At 41.3% G+C, this 16,595-nt stretch overlaps 1 protein-coding gene across 2 annotated transcripts in view; it reads left to right on the top strand.

Moving 5' to 3' along the window:
* PELI1 (pellino E3 ubiquitin protein ligase 1) overlaps positions 1 to 16,595 on the top strand; it is a 71,753-nt gene that overhangs the window by 32,786 nt on the left and 22,372 nt on the right. For both annotated transcript variants that reach the window (XM_066638129.1, XM_066638123.1), the window contains exon 2: positions 16,258 to 16,401. In XM_066638129.1, coding sequence (XP_066494226.1) covers positions 16,331 to 16,401 — 71 coding nt within the window. In that variant the 5' untranslated portion in view covers positions 16,258 to 16,330. The remainder of the gene's footprint in view (positions 1 to 16,257; positions 16,402 to 16,595) is intronic.

Raw genomic sequence — 16,595 nt, 5'->3', positions numbered from 1 at the left:
TATCCTTTTCCCCATATCTCCCAGCTTGAGGGGGGGGGGAAATCAAAGGCAGGCCTAAAGAGTCCTTTCCATATGTACTGTGGAGAATTGGACGCACTTAAAATGAAGCATTTGGTCTACTAGGAGCAATATGCATGGTACCAAAAAGTTGAATATTTGTCTGGAAAATGGGTTGGTGCAGCTGCCATTGGGGGTGGGGGGTGCGGGTGTGTGTGCACGCTCATTGGAGCAGATGAACATGATTTATCTCTATTTTAAAACTGCCTGTGCCTAAGGCATTTTTGTTGCCTGTTCTCCTAATACCTTCTGTATGAGAGAGTTGCTGATGATGTGGGAGGTGAAGAAAGCTAGTTGGTCTAGTAAATGCTAATTTTAAAAAAAGCCCCACAGTGTAACATGTATCGGTACAGTTATGTAACACAGGCTGACAATGAAATAGAACAGCATCTCCCCCTCTCAAAGACTCCAGTTCTGACAAGCTGCTGGGGATTCAGTATGTTTCTGAAAAAAGGGGGGGAACCATATCCCTCACCCTCCCACCACTTCCTTTTCTTCCTTTTGGAGCTAGAGATTCTTTTTGAGAAGGTAAGCAAAGATGCCAGCTCTGACTGCAACCAATGGGAGCAGGCTTCTGCCAAGTGTTTACCTAGCTTGCTTAACTTGGGGCCAGCCTCCTTTCAAGTCGTCATGTATAACTCCAGTGGCTTCAGTAAAAACACAGAATGAGATGCATTTGAGCTTCAGGGTTGGCTGTTTGTATGAAGCCTTCCTGTGGACTGTGTGGATTGCCTCTCTTGCTTTTGTCTTTTTATTTTTAAAGCTGGATTCTTCGTGACCTGCTTGACTGGCACAATTCTGCTGGGGAGGGAGGGGTCTGGGAAATAGCATAAAGAACAAGAAGGCACAGGTAAGTGTTTGTACACAGATGCCTTTGTTGTAATGTCGATGTCTGTTCCCAGAAGAGTGTTCGTTTGGGTGAAGAGAATAAGACTGAATATGAAGTAGGTTTTGAAAACAGCCGTTCTGCTTCAGAATGAAAAGCTTTCAGGGTATACAGACTACTTGTCACAATCCCAATCCTGGATCTTGCTCACTCAGAAATAAATCCCATCACCCAGGTCAAGATTATAGTCATTCTCTTCTATCAGATGCAAATCCAGAAGTAAAGTGGAGGGTGGCTAAATTTTTAGCCACTGCAGTTGGCATCAGGGGGAAGAGAGTGGATTGTGGCCTTCCAGGTTGCTCATAGAGGAGTATTTATATTTTGAATAAGTTTTTAATTCAATTTGGACTAGAAGACTTTCAGAAGTACCTTCCTCAGTTACTGTACTCGGTTCAATCCACAATAACTAGACCAAACTTAGTCTTATCTAGACTTAGATCTATTAATTGTGAGTATTTTATGTTGTCAAGTGCCTATGTTAGGATGCTGTGATGGGTTGTATGTATGTTCAGTTGTATACTATGAATGTATTGTTATTTTTATGCTGGTCGATGACAGTAATAAAACTGAACTGAACTGAAATCCCATCTAAATCCATAAAAATTGGTCAAGAATTCTAAATGCATTTAAGACTGGAATGTCTATCGCATGCTTGTTCATAGAATTTGACTTTCTGACACTTCTAGTAACTTTTCAAATGCAAGAGAGGAGGTGCACTTGAAACATACTTCCCAGTGAAACAATTGCAGATGCTTTTTAATCTGCATTTTGAAATGGTATGTGTTTAATTTAAAAAAAACAAAAACACATTCTTGAAATGCTGCTCTGGATATATCTTGCTAGCATAGGAGAACCTGTTGCCACAATTAATGGGGAGTTGAGAAGTGCATTGCAATGCTTTGTCCAGTCTTTGATCAACAGCCTAAAAAGAATTCTTCTCTTACACTGATCAGGAGGGAATATCATAAAGTGTGTTCTGCTATGTTAAAAAACTAATCTAATACATCTGAAATGTTGGATTAACTTTTTAAAAAACTATACAAACTAAATGTCATCAAACCCAATTCTTATACCCAATTACCCAATTCTTGAGCATATGAAGCCTTAACTTTGTCTTTTGCCCGCAATAAATAACTCAGTAGTTCTGGTAACCTTCCTTTCTTGACAGAATTGGTGGTTGTCCCTCTGCTGCTGCTGTTCTAGCTTGTGTATCTCTATACAACTTTCTGTAATTTCTGGGGCAATGGATCTCTGAGGGGATCTGTCCCTAACTGTAGATCAGACAGCATTGCTTCTTTGGAGAGAAGCAAAGAGGTGTTTTGAGATAGAGTGGGAAGGGGGAGCAAAGGCATGGGACTGAATCAGTACATAGTCTGTGTGTGCAGGAGAATATGAATTGGTTAAAGTTTAATACTTAAGCTAATGTATTTGAATGCATAAAATCACTTTATGCATTCAAATAATGTGTGGATCACCTGGAGGATACAAGCACAGTTATCCTGTTATGCTTGTAGAATGCAGAATGTGTGCACCTCCATGTAGGAAGAGGACAAGCCTGTCTCCTAAAAAGACAAATAAATCTGGAGGTGGGAAGAGGTCTAGCAGAGGTAGAAAAGGGAAGAGAGAAGGCAGAAGTGGAGACTTTCTAGGGTTCTTCAGTATTAAGAGTACCACTTGCAGTCTTATGAAAAATGTATACATGGGTTTCTGAAGTGTATATTTCTGCAAAAGAATTCATTGCTGGGATCAAAAGTGCAGACAAAGGCCTTCCTTGTTCTCCCCCCCCCCCCCATTCCTACTCCAGTTTAAAACAATACCTTTTGCAGATACTTTTTTCTGTTCATAAATCTGGAGCTATGAGCAGTTGTATCATTTACATAGAAAGGCTTGCAATAACAGTTATGGGCCTATGATCTAATATCTCACCCCTGCTGCTAACTTTGGATACCACTGTGTTAACTGCCATAAGCATTGCACCCCATTTTCAAAGTTTAAGGTGAGTGAAGCAAAAAAGCCAACATCTCTCCTTTTAAATTCTAATGTCGTCCTGTTTTGCACAAGTACAGAGAGAAATGAGGAAACAAGAAGTTACCAGGTTTTTTTGTAGCCCACTGAGATAGCTTAAGAACTTCACTGAGAATATTAATGTGTTATCTGTGTTTAAGAAACTGATTTAGGAAATTGGACAGAATTCTCTGGTCTATAATAGCTTGAGCCTGTACGATTGCAGTGTCTGATCGGCTGGGATGGATTAATGCACGGTGTGGATGCAGTTTAGAATGTCCATTGCCTTGCATGTTAAGTGTAGTGGAAGTGGTCTGAATGTTCATCTTATGTCCTGGAAACAAATACATCTGAATGCAGCAAGTGTGTGTCTACTGCATGGTAGAGTTGCCTTCTCCTTGGGTGACTGAGGGAAGATATTTCCTGCCATCTTAATATTATGGCTTTGATTCAATTGCAAAGTCTTGGCAAGTTATATATAACTAAACTAAGGCTCTCTATAAGTGATTAATGTCGTTAACACCTTGCAGGCTTAGAATACTTGAAGGACAAGTTGGAGCTGAGGGAAAGGTGGTGTCATACCCCTAGAAAACTGCACCACAGAGAATCGGTCCAATTTGCCTTTGCATACCAAAGGAGACTATTTGTAATATTAGTACAGGAAGAGCAAGCTAGCTGTTGTCACAGCACCATACCACTACATACATTGGCTTTTAAAAGGCCAATGTAAAGCTTTACATGTAGGGCCATGTAAAACTTTGGGAAGGCAAATTCATGTTGGAAGGTCTGTGGAAAAAAATTACATGTATGATGAAACTGACACATAAAGGTAGAAGCTGCACCAATATAGGAAACGTATTCAAATTCTTCTGCATGCTTCCCAATTGTGTTCCAGTGTTCAAAATCTCTGTGTGTGTGTGTGTGTGTGTGTGTGTGTGTGTGTGTGTGTAAAAAAGTGCAGGAACTCACAACTTGTTAATCTTTTTATTTATTTATTTATTTATTTATTTATTTTTAAACCATCTTTTATTGGAGAAATAAAATATTTTTATGTGCTTCCCCCTAAAGATGAACTTACTTCTGAGTAGACATGCATAGGATTGGGCTGTCAATCTCCACATCCCCTTCCCCTAGCTACTTTTTCTACTCATGGGGAAAAATACTGTGCAGGTGCACTTGTAGCATGTAGTGGGGCACTACTTCGAGGAGAGGAAGCAGTGAATGGATTCCGAAAAATGGCTTACATGAGTTCCATGTAGTAAAATTACTCTAAGCAACTGTGGGAATAAGAACAAAAAAGGAATTCTTACACAAGAGGGGTCCTTAGGTGCACATAGAAACAGCTACATTTGCAAACAAGCGATTAAATATGGTTTAATTCAGGTATCAGAATACTCTGTGTCTTTGGGAAGGCGCTTGGCATGCAATTGTATGTTTTCTGCTGACCTGAGCAGCTGCTGTGCATTGCTGGAGAGGAGCTGCAAACGCTGGCTGGCAAAGGGCATGCTTGCGGGGGAAGGATGAGGAGGATCTCTGGCAAGGCTGGACAGCATGTTGTACACACGTAGAATCCCTTTTCACCTGCCCTTAGCATGTGAAAACAGGTGCAGATATATATCTCTGCCAGGTTAAGAGCCCAATCCTAGGTATGTCTACTCTGAAGTAAGTCTCATTCTAGTGAATGGAGCTACTCCCAGGAAAGTGCCTAGGATTGCAGCCTAAGAGCCCAATCCTATGCATGTCTACTCAGAAGTCCACTTTAGTGAATGGGGCTTACTGTGGATAGGATGGCAGCCTTAGAGTCCAATCCTGTGCCTGTCTACTCAGAAGTCAGTCCCATTAGAGTCAATGGGGCTTCCTCCCAGGAAAGTGTGGCGAGGACTGCCGCCTCAGAGCCAAAGCCTATGGCTGTCTCCTCAGAAGTCAGTCCCAGTAGAGGCAGTGGGGCTTCCTCCCAGGAAAGTGTGGAGAGGACTGCAGCCTTAGAGCCCTTCCTCTGCCTGTCTACTCAGGCTGCAAGGCTATGACACTTTCCCAGGAGTAAGCCCCATTGAACACAATGGAACTTACTTCTGAGTAGACATGCATAGGCTTGGGCTCTCAGGCTGCAAGGCTATGCACCCTTTCCCAGGAGCAAGCCCCATTGAGCACAATGAGACTTACTTCTGAGTAGACATGCATAGGCTTGGGCTCTCAGGCTGCAAGGCTTTGCACCCTTTCCCAGGAGCAAGCCCCATTGAGCACAATGAGACTTACTTCTGAGTAGACACACCTAGGCTCTTGCTGCAGATTGGCATGGGTGTGTAAAAATTTTAAATACATAAATGGGTTTAGATGTTGCTCTAAAAGAGAAACTCTGTCAAAGAAAAATGGTAATGTCACACTGGCAGTTCTAAAATAGCCACCTTGTGCAAAAAGATGCATTTAATTCTGAGACACTGTGTGTGGGAAGCTGAGAACATTAAGATAATACGTAGGATGATGTTGTGGTTTCCTCATAGGAGGATCAGCTGTTGCTTTTGCATAACAGCAAAATGTTCTGGGTTTTTCCTTTTAAAATGAATTTTATTTTGATTAGCCCATAGAAGAACATGCCCAACACTGGGCTGCCCCAAGAAAAGACTTTTGTACTGTTTCTGGAATATGCTTGGACTAGAGCTCGGAGTCTCTGGAGGAAGGAATTTTGGTAAATGGGAAGCAGCCATCAAGAACCTTTAGGATACCTTCAGCATTCAAACAAGTTGTGCTGACAAGTCTCACGAAGTGCCCACTCCAGTGGAAACGGGTCCTTTGCTTGCTGAAATCACAGACTCTTAAATCCAGCTTGCTGCTGGCCTTGTGTATTGGCCCAACTTTTCTGTTTTAAGCCATTTCTGCCCAGTGTTGTAATAGGGATCAAATGTGTACACTTGTGCGTTGGGCAGAAATGGGTTAAAGATGCAAACAATCCTTGAAGGCAGCATTTCCATCTTGGTCTCTTAAGATGTTTTGGGTACACTAGGGGTTTGCATTCTTTCACTGTCCCTTCATGCATATTTGCTGGATTTTGTACTAAGCAGCATAGATTGTACTGAAATGTAACGATTATCAGATTCTAGGTTTGGATGTTCACTGGTATGACAGAAATAACGGTTTCTGAGTTTTGATTTCCCCCTTTGTGTGCTATAATTGGCTTGCAAAATGGGTTTATGAGCACTTTTAGGGTTTAAAGAACTTGCCCACTTCTAGTCAGCAGAGAGAGTAACCTCCACCCTGTTGTCAAAATTTTGACTTTCACTTCCAGCCTACTGCTGCTGTCTTTAAACCTTGTCTACGTTGGATGAATTGGGGACGTTTCCGTCTGCACCATAAAATACTGAATGTAACTTTAAGATCATTCAGAATACGAAACCTTTCAAAATGAAATCATGCAGATTATGTCTGAGGAGGAAACAAGCAAGTGGGGGGCAGATTGAGAGAAGAAAAACAGGTGGAAGGAAGCTGCCCCAGGGTAGGAGCCTTGTGAATGTTGTGTGAAACAGGAAATTACTGAAGTAACACACCTGATACGTCTAGATTCTAACCATTAAACAGAATTGTTGGGTTAGTTTACACTGCTGTTTATTCATGATCTAAGGAAGAAATCCTCTGCTGTTATAGCATCCAGTGTCATGTAGTTCCATAAGCTATCTTTCCCTATCAAAAGAGTTGTATAAAACTTTTTTAACACCTTTGTACTATGCCCTTCAGCTCACAAATCTCCCATTGAATAATAAAAATGAATAATTGGAAATCATCACAACAGAAAAGTGTTGGGGAGGGTGCAGGATTTGCCTTGCTTGTTCTTTCCTCCTCTCAGGGCAATTACTATTTCCTGGCCATTGTGAGGTGAGAGGGGTGCAGTCCATGAAGTACTAATTTTGGATTGAGATGTGTGTAAAATTGCAGCTAAATTAATAGGAAAACATGTCTATTATACCAGTTGATAGTCTGGTAAGCTTTAGTTGATAGTCTGGCAAGCTTTAGTTAACAATATAACCAATTTACAACACTAAGGGCACAATCCTAACCCCTTATGTCATTGCTTTCCAGCACTGACATAATGCAGCTCTGAGGTAAGGGATCAAACATTACCTTACTCTGAGGAGGCCTCGGTTAGTGACACCCAACTCCAGGATGCAGCACATGTCCCATTGGCACCGCTATGCCAGTGCTGGAAAGCACTGACATAAGGGGTTAGGATTGTGCCCTCAATACAAGCTTGATATCCTACATGTCTCTGTCATGCTTACAAGTTTAGGATTGTGTTGATGGGAGAAAGTACTGGTACATATTCATTTGCAAATTTGGTTGATCCTGTTTTACATGTTTATCTGCCTCTTTGCATTCAAGTAGTAGTAGTAGTAACTTTATTGTCATTGTACTACAGCACAATGAAATTTATGCACCTTTGAGTTACAAGAATAAATATATACTACAATTCCAACAATCACACTCTACACACTCACCCACTATAACAGACCATAATGCCCAGGAGCATGGTAACATCTATATCACCTTATTCAACGTAATTATGGCTATGGGATAAAAACTGTACAGGAATCATGTTGTGCTGCTCTAATAGTTCTGTACCCGAAGGCAACAGTTCAAAGAACTTATGAGCCGGATGGAAGGGGTCTCTTAGAATACTATGTGACTTCTGCAGACAGCAAGATGTATAGATGTCCTCCAAAGCTGGTAGATGAAGGTTGATGATGTGCTGCACGATCTTAATAATTCTATGCAGTAGACCAGTAGTAGACCTGTTCCCTGCCATTCATCACGAAAAGTACAATTTCCTAGTAATTTGATTGCTTTACCTTGTCTCTCTGCCACTGTAGCTTCTGTTGTGCTCAGTGAGAGTGACTGTCAAATATGTGTTTAATACAGTATAAGCAGTAGTCCACAGAAAACAAATAGGACAACAGTTAGCAACTTGGGTCTGCTTACAGCCAGTAATTGGCTTGCTGATCTAAGAACGTAAGGGCAGACCTGCTGTTCCAGACCAAGGGCGTTCAGCAACCATTATAAATATAGCAGTGGAAAGAGTGGGTTATTGAGAACCCATGTGGTTCCCAGTGGTGATATGCATACTTGTGCAGTAGTGAGGCTCTGAACTACTTAAAACCTGAAAAAATGTTCATACAATGATGCTGACAAAAGATGCCGTTCTGTCCAAACAGCTTCAAGGTCATATTTTCTGTGGTGACACAATATTTGTAGGGTGGGCTTGTACTGTGTTCAGCTTGTTGGTCAGTTCAGTTGCTGATTGCTGATGTATGGTAAAAAAATTGTGCAAGAATTAGAGTGTGTGTGTGTGTGTGTGTGTGTGTGTGTGTGTGTGTGTGTGTGTTAGCTGCTGAGAAACTGTATCTGTGTTACGTTTTATAGAAGAAGTTTTGAATCCATTTGGTTACTTCTTTATATAAAAAAGACAAATGCATAAAAACCCAGGGCACTATCTCAAATATGGGAATTATATGGTTTCTGTTGCCTTGTGGCTTAATTTCATGCTGCTCCAGAAATATAAAATGAAGGTTGCTTGAGAAGGCCCAGGAATATAGTTGGCCCACACCAGAGACAGGCTGCACTGGTGTGAGAATTAACAACACGATTGGCCCTTCTGAAGTGACCTTAATGGTCTGAAGTTGGACAGCACAGCACAGGACAGGGCAGTGGTAACTATGCCAGTTCTTTGGAGTGTAAGGAGTGATGTGATTTAGTACACAGTTTTGAAACAAAAATGCCTGAGCTGACACACATAATGCAGTAGTTATGAATATAAAGAACCACACACAATACAGTTTGTAAAGGGTATGTCTATGACTGTATCGTGTACGTGTACAGCATCTGGTTTTTTCTTGCTGGGCTTGTAATGGTCTAATCCTGCCTAGCTCTCATCTAATACATTTGAGCAGCATAGGCTTGAAGCTGTTGGCTGTAACAGACCTTTAGTTGTGGTCAAATACATTTATTTCAGTAGACCACCTTTCTGCTATACACTTCTACAGTCATCAGAACTAGCTTTTTATGGAGGGGAAAGAAGCTCTTATTTAGATGAGATGAAGTGGGTTTTCCAGTTAATGAACCAGCTCAAAACTCATGACCGAGGAGAATGTTTAAAGCAGGGGTGCTCAATAGGTGGATCGCAATCTACCAGTAGATCGTGAGGCAAAATGAGTAGATCGCGGAGTGCCGACCCCCCCCCTTCAGGTGCCTCTGGGAGGAAACGCCGGGAGTAAGGCCCATTGTACTCAATGGGGCTTACTCCCAGGTATTTGTGGTTAGGATTGCAGCCTCACAGCCTAATCCTAGGCATGTCTACTCAGGAGTAAGTCCTGTTCTACTCAATGGGGCTCAAGGTACACCAACATACATTGTACACATAAATGTTATATGTTATGATGGCGCGAACATTGTAAAAAAAACTCTGGTAGATCTCCGGGCCTTGCTGGGTTTCAAAGTAGCTCTCGAGCCAAAATAGTGTGAGCACCCCTGGTTTAAAGGCTGTATATGGAATGTACACAGAGCTGAAGTTGTCTGTTGCAAGTTCTGCAGTTCGTTTGTGCCTTTTCTTTTGCAGGGCTAGAGCTGCAAGGAAATATTGCAACATTTAAGCAGAAGTTGAAACTGATTTAGTTTCTGAATCAGCACTCTTCCCCCCCCCCCCCGCAAGAGAGACCTCCATTCACTGAATGTACAGTGAAGCCATTTTTCCCCCAATTTGAAACACATCAGAGAAGCTAGTCTCCTAATGCCACATAATGCAACTTCTGTGTTTTAGGAAATGATGGCGAATTTACTACAAAGACACTTTTATTCTAGCATTTTTAAGAAAACAGCATACTGTTTAACTAATCTCTGCCTTAGCCCAGGCAACTGTAACTCCCCCCCCCCAAAAAAAAACGTTTAGAATGCTGTTTGTATGGTATTCTGAATTATTAGATTGCTCTAAAGTTAGAGCTACTAGTTGCTAACTTTAAAGGGGTGTGAGTGTTGTGTTTAGTTTTATCTTTGCAGTTCTCCTATCAGCTATGCTAAGAAAATTGTATAAAAAACTTAATTTGTGAAGGAAGCTCTTCTACCTTTGTAGTGGCTCTCCTTCTTTTCTCCCTCTCCTGTCTCTTACAGCATGAAGTAGATACTGGGAAATGCAGTAGGAAATTTAGCCTTCTTCCAGAACATCAACAAGTGTTTGTGGTGCCTGTGTCACAGTTTTGAAAGTAGACTATCCAAATCCTGAAGTGTTTCAGTTGACTTTTTATTAGTATTTCTGTGTTTCATGTGTCCGTTCTGTGTTATAAAATTCCTGCTGTGTCCAGAGACTGCTCTATTTACCATTCTTCAGGGTTTGTTGACATGAATGTATTTTTTCTCAGTGGTTGTGGACTGCAATTTAGGTTCTTGCTTTGATCTATATGCCAGGAGCCAGCATGAAGCAATGCCTAGATAACGTTTGGGTTTGGATGTGGGAAAGCCAGGCTGAAATGCTTACATTGCCATAATTCTTCTAGGGTGATGGGGGGGGGGGGAGAATTGCTTCCCCTAACCTCTGTCTCGGGGATGTTGTGACAATAAAATGCCACTTCGAACACATTTCGGAAGATGGGCAGGTCAACTCTATTAAATGAGGTGGAAACTGAAACTTTGCTGTAAGACATGCTTCAGGAAGAGCTGCGCTTCTGATATAACTAAATACTGTATAGGAAAAAATGATCCATACACTTTGCTATGGATCTAACTTTTCCTCCCCAAAATCATGAAGAAGGGAGGTAGGGAAAGTGCAGTTGCTTATCCAGTCTTTAAAGCATTAGTTGGTGTTTAGGGAATATAAGGTCTTCAAGCAGTCACATATGTTTAATTGTAATTCTCAAGAAAGTTAGCCTAAGCTGGAAGGTGTTCTTGCAGGTGGCCCCAATGAAAGTGTTGGTGGGTGGGTGGCTGGGCTTCTCAGGGATGTCATGTTTAACCTGTTTTGAATGAGGCTGTACTTTCCTTTAAAATATAATATTTGGTGTCTGGGGATGCTTATACATCCCACTTTGACAGACACTCCTATTCTGGTAACCTCCAAATTAGACTAGACCAGTGATTTCCAAACTGTGAGCCACAGATCCCTGAAGAGCCAGGGAAACCATGCAATCCTTGTAAAAAAACCCACCACCCTATATAATGTATAGGATTGTAGACCTAATGGGGAACAATGGCTAATGGCCAGGCCAGTAGGTCAAGTCCGAAAAAAGTTTGGGGACTAGACTGTTGAAATGGATTGTACATGTTGCTGTGTCTATAGACTTCTTGGAAATTGAAGTGAGCAGCCTAGCAGCTGTATTTTGAACTAACAGAACTTGTCATTGATTGACTGACTGAGACTTTTGTTGGCATAAAACAATTTCCAGAAAATAAAAGCAATGGAGAACATAGAATGCACACAATAAAAACAAGCATGAGCAAGATTTAAAAACATCAAATAAAGCAAAGTGAAAGGGACCAGTCATTGAATCACATCTTGCCAGAGCACAAACAAGCTCTGCTGACTCCCAGTTTGATTCCAAGCATAATTCAAAGTGATCTTATAGCTGAAACTAGAGTAGCTGAAGGAATCGCTACCTGTGCACTGCCTTCTACAAATCCTCACTCTCTGGGATCAGGGGAAAGCCATCTCTGTTGTGGCATCCTTCCAGTTCTCTCTCCAGGAAGTTTGCCTGATACCCACTTTGATATCTGCTGGGTTTTTGTTTTTCCTTATGCTGTTTTGGTTTTATGTGATAGTTTTGTCTTAGTGTTTTGTTTGTAGAGCAGCAAATAAAATCATATGTCCAGTGTTGAAGGATAAATATAAATGTGTAAATAGATTTCTGTATTTTCCACATCTGTTCTCTCTGTCAAGTGTAGACATTTGGAATGGAAGCTCCTGCTTTCTGTCTTGCATTAAACATTCAGAAACGACACATAATAGCTAAAAAGCACCTTGAACAACCCCTGCAGAAATGACCAGAGTTAACATATGTATTTATGTTTACCCTGCATACCTCCAAGCAATCGCGGTGAACATCTGCTGTACAGATTGGAAAAAGTAGAGGGAAAATAGACAGCAGGGTATTGCGGTAGCCAAGTTTAAATAACTTTGTTGTGTTTGTCACCCATAACAAATGCCCACCAGAGTAGTGCTTTGCCCACCATCTTTTCCCTTTTCCACTTCAAAACTAGCAAATAATCACAGGAAAGTGTAATTCCAGCAATTCTGCTAGTTGCAACTTGACAGGACCTTTGCAATGTTTCTATACAAGAGTGATTCTCACACAGGCCCCAGTGCCTTTGATCAACCACCTGGTATGTTCTACCTCAATTTTGGCAAATTACAGTGTCCTCTTCTAGAATCTATGTGGATATGTCTGCAAAGTAACATCACTCTAGCAGGCGGAAATTAAACAGGTGAAGATTCCACTCATTACATGTCCATGCTAGGAAAAGCTCCTATTGCATTAATGCCATGCAGCTGGTAAAAGCAAACCTTTTCACTGACACCAGGCCTACCACCACAACATTATTCTCTAGTCAGAAAAAAGCTTTCTTTTTCATCAGTACCCAAAGTCTGTAACTAAACAGTCTTAAATTATAATTTTAATTAAGCCTGCAGTCTTAAAACATTCTTGGAAGCAAATTACATTAGTCTGTCTTACTGATGAACAAATATGTTTAGGATTAATGCGAAATGTAGAAGGTTTTTTTTTACAGTTTTAAGCAGAAAGCTGACTTCTTGCTTTCTCACATAATGTTTTACCCCTTCCATCCCAGCTTAACTCCCCCCCCCATGCTGTTGCTGTTGTTCCTTAATTAGCAATGAAGCATGTTCCTTGATAGCTTAAATGACTTACAAGAGGCAAATGTCATTATGCTAATTGTATCCAATCCACTTGTACAAGAATTCAGGGTTATCTTTGTGACATGCGATGTCTTAGGTAAAGTGGAAATATGCAGAGCAGAATTAAATGGGATGGGGGCGTCTGCTAAAGAGTTGAATGTGCACTACATATTTTTTTTTGTACAAAACAAGCTGGTAATCCATTTGGAAGAATTTTAGAACCATTTAGTTGCTGCTACTTATGTCCATTGATATACTATAGCAACGCTATGTAGAATGGTGTTAGCAAGTGTTGGGGGGTTGTTAGTTAAAGCAAATCGAAAAAGCACATTTCATATTTTTTGTTACCCGTGAGCCACCATCAGAATAGTAGAGTGATTTCTACCCACTAGAGCAGGGGTGTCCAAAGTTTTTGGCAGGAGGGCCACATCATCTCTCTGACACTGTGTCAGGGGCCAAATTTATTTACATTTCAAATTTGAATAAATTTACATAAATGAATATATTAAAGATGAACTTATATGAATGAATGTCTTGCAGTAGCTCAAAGCCTATAAAAGGCCTTGCACAAAGCAAGGCTGGCCTTTCCTTTTCTGCTGCTACTGCATCACAGACGTGAAACAACAAGCAGTGGAGGAAGCCCTCATCTCACAGCTCACTCAAGAGGCCAAACAGTTGCCCGCACGCTGAGAGCAGTTGCATTGGGCCAGTGTGGGCTCCAACAAATCTCTGGAGGGCCAGAGGCTCATTGGAGGCTAGGGGCTCCCTGAAGGCCACATAGAGAGGCCTTGAGGGCCATAAGTGGCCCCCGGGCCGGGGTTTGGGCACCCCTGCACTAGAGTACAGACTGAGAATGGCTTCATAAGGTCAATTTAATATACTGTACATTGAAAACTGATTTTTGAACCATTTAGTACACCAGAATATTTTGGAATTATGAATCTTGAATGCAGCAGTAGCAATATGGTGTTTGTCCCATTACAGAAGACAGACCAATTTGGTTATCTATGAAGAAGGATGGGGGAGGGACATTTGCTACAAGTATACCCAAATCTAACTTGCAAGGTTATCTTGCTCTAACTTCCACAGAGCAGCTGGTTCTTAAGATCTCTTTGCTTGAGAGAAGCTCAGCAAATCAGTTATATGTTCCTTCTTTGTATAGTGGTGCCAGACTGGAGCCCTGCAAATCCCAACAGAGAGTATAGGGTGGACAATGAGAGAATCATTCTGGAAGGAGAGAGCAGACTTTGAAACTTTACTGCATTTCCTGTAAAAATTTAACTAGACAAGTCTGCTCTCTCAGTATTGCTCTGGCAACCTTTTGATACCTGGGAGTTCTTAGTGCCAACACTAGGTTGTTTAGATCCCTAGGGTAAATCCATACATGGTGGCCCCCGTGCACCATTAGAGTGTTACCATTGCCACCAGTACTGAGTATTTAAGAGTCAGCTTGGACAGGTGGGCCCTCTGCCTGGAACGCCTAGACAAACTTGCCCAGATAAAAGACCTCTTGGTGTCACCCCCATTCTATACCATAAACTTAAATTGTGGGCTGTTATAGGGCAGATGTGCCCCTATAATACTGCTTACATCTGGTTGCATCAGAAGAGGAGTCTCTAACTTTTTTGAACCTAAGATTAATCTTTAACCTAAACTGCAGTGTGGCTCCCACTTACAATTTTCTTACCATGTCTGTTCAATGTTTTCTTAGTCATGAGCTTTGGGTTTGTGTCTCTAACTTTGTCCCTTAAGGAAATGTAAACATAAAGGCAAATGGTGGTATTGCTATATGTGCAGTCCTTGTTTTAAGGTGTGCTCCAGGGACCCTGTTGTAGATGACAGTGCACCAGAATTTGCAGACAGAATTGTTCTGTGAATCTGAAGCTATAATCCCACTAAGACCTCAATCTGTGTGTTGGTCTAAACCAGGGGTGTCCAAAGTTTTTGGCAGGAGGGCCACATCGTCTCTCTGACTTTGCTGGGGGCCGGGGGGGAGTAATTTACATTTCAAATTTGAATAAATTTACATAAGTTTACATAAATGACTATATTAAAGATGAACTTAGATGAATGAATGAAGGTCTTGCAATAGCTCAAGGCCTATAAAAGGCCTTGCACAAAGCAAGGCTGGCCTTTCCTTTCCTGCAAGAAGTGGAGGGAGCCTTTATCCCACAGCTCACTCGAGAGATCAAACAGTTGCCCTTGCACTGAGAGCAGTTGTGTTGGGCCAGTGTGGGCTCCAACAAATCACCAGAGGGTCATTGGAGACTGGGAGCTCCCTGAGGGCCACATTGAGAGACCTTGAGGGCTGCACGTGGCCCCAGGGCCGGGGTTTGGGCACCCCTGGTCTAAACTACATGTAACTCTTTGTTTATGGGATTCTTCCCTTGTGACAGTTTTGTTGTGTAAATGCAGAAGCTGTGAAGAGCAGCATGAGGAGGAGAGCTATGTAAACCTTCCTGGCACTGGTCAACTAGCTCTAGCCCCCTGCGGTGCTTTCTGACTGAGATCTTTTCTCCCATAGTTAGGAAGGAAGACTTGGGGGATGGAGACTGAATAAACAATGGGAAGAAAATGGGGAAAGGGTAGAGGTTGCTTTGCATGTAAATAAGAAACTGTCAGGGAAATGAGTCATGCAATTGAGTGCCACTTGTAGTTTGAGTCTCTGGGCCACATCACCAGTTATGGTTTTAGTGGGTACACAACTGAAGCTGATCTGTTAAAACTGCAGGCAGTGATGCATGCATGTCACATGAACTGCAACACTATGTGCCAGGAAGTCATTAATTATTTCCTTGGGCATCACTTTCTGCGCTATGCACAGGATTTGAGAAAAGAAGGGTGTACAGTGTATGCACGTTGCATGTTATAGTTTTAGCAGGTATGGTAGTTATAGTGCAGATCTTTGATACATCCTTGTCCTTGATGATTTGTAGAGCATGTGCAAGTGACTTACCCTGACCCAGACAAAAAAGTAGGGTTGAAAGACTCATCCAAGCCAAGAAAATGTGTACAAGCTCTGAGTGCAAGTTTCATGTATAGTAGTAGAAATGTTGTGTTCAATATTTGCTGTCCTGTACTCCAGTCTGGACAATTGTTTGAGTGCTTTTGTTGTTGTTAAAATATTTACCTGAGAATTGGTAAATAGTAGGCCTTCAGGGCAGCTCCCATCAATTGAAATGTACAAATAAAATATGCAACTTAAATGATTTTTCAAGAAAGTAAAACTAAGTGAACCCTGTAAGATCTACTTCAGATTCTGTAGTTGTAGTGGATGAAGTGGCTGAAGAGGGTGAACAAGTATAACAGTACACTCTCAGTCTGCATGTTCACTTAATCCTCTATACCTAGTAGAACTGATAAGCATAATTAATTTCTCTGACCCTTTTTCATTATGTTTAACCTCTTCTTTTTTCTCCTGCCATAGAAAATAATGAAAAAAGCGTGTCAAGGCTCCTGATTAGACAAGTGGATTTGAGTTAAAGGAACTAACTAGGCTCATGTTTTCGCCTGATCAAGAAAATCATCCATCTAAAGCACCAGTGAAATATGGTGAACTGATTGTGTTGGGGTAAGTACTGAAATGAGAGCCCATACTGCAGTTAACCCTACAGGTAGATGTGTTTTTGTTGATAACTAAATAAAAACATCACTGCATTGTAATAAAAATACAAAACACCACATTTTTTCAAATACCTCTATCCATAGGTAATGAGTAAAAAACACTGGAATCATTATGAATAAAAACACAAAACGCCACATTTT

This window comes from Tiliqua scincoides, chromosome 1, assembly GCF_035046505.1.
Source record: "Tiliqua scincoides isolate rTilSci1 chromosome 1, rTilSci1.hap2, whole genome shotgun sequence".
Taxonomy (NCBI): Eukaryota; Metazoa; Chordata; class Lepidosauria; order Squamata; family Scincidae; genus Tiliqua; species Tiliqua scincoides.
Note: the sequence above shows the minus strand (reverse complement) of the source record. Positions and strands in the feature narration are given on the sequence as shown.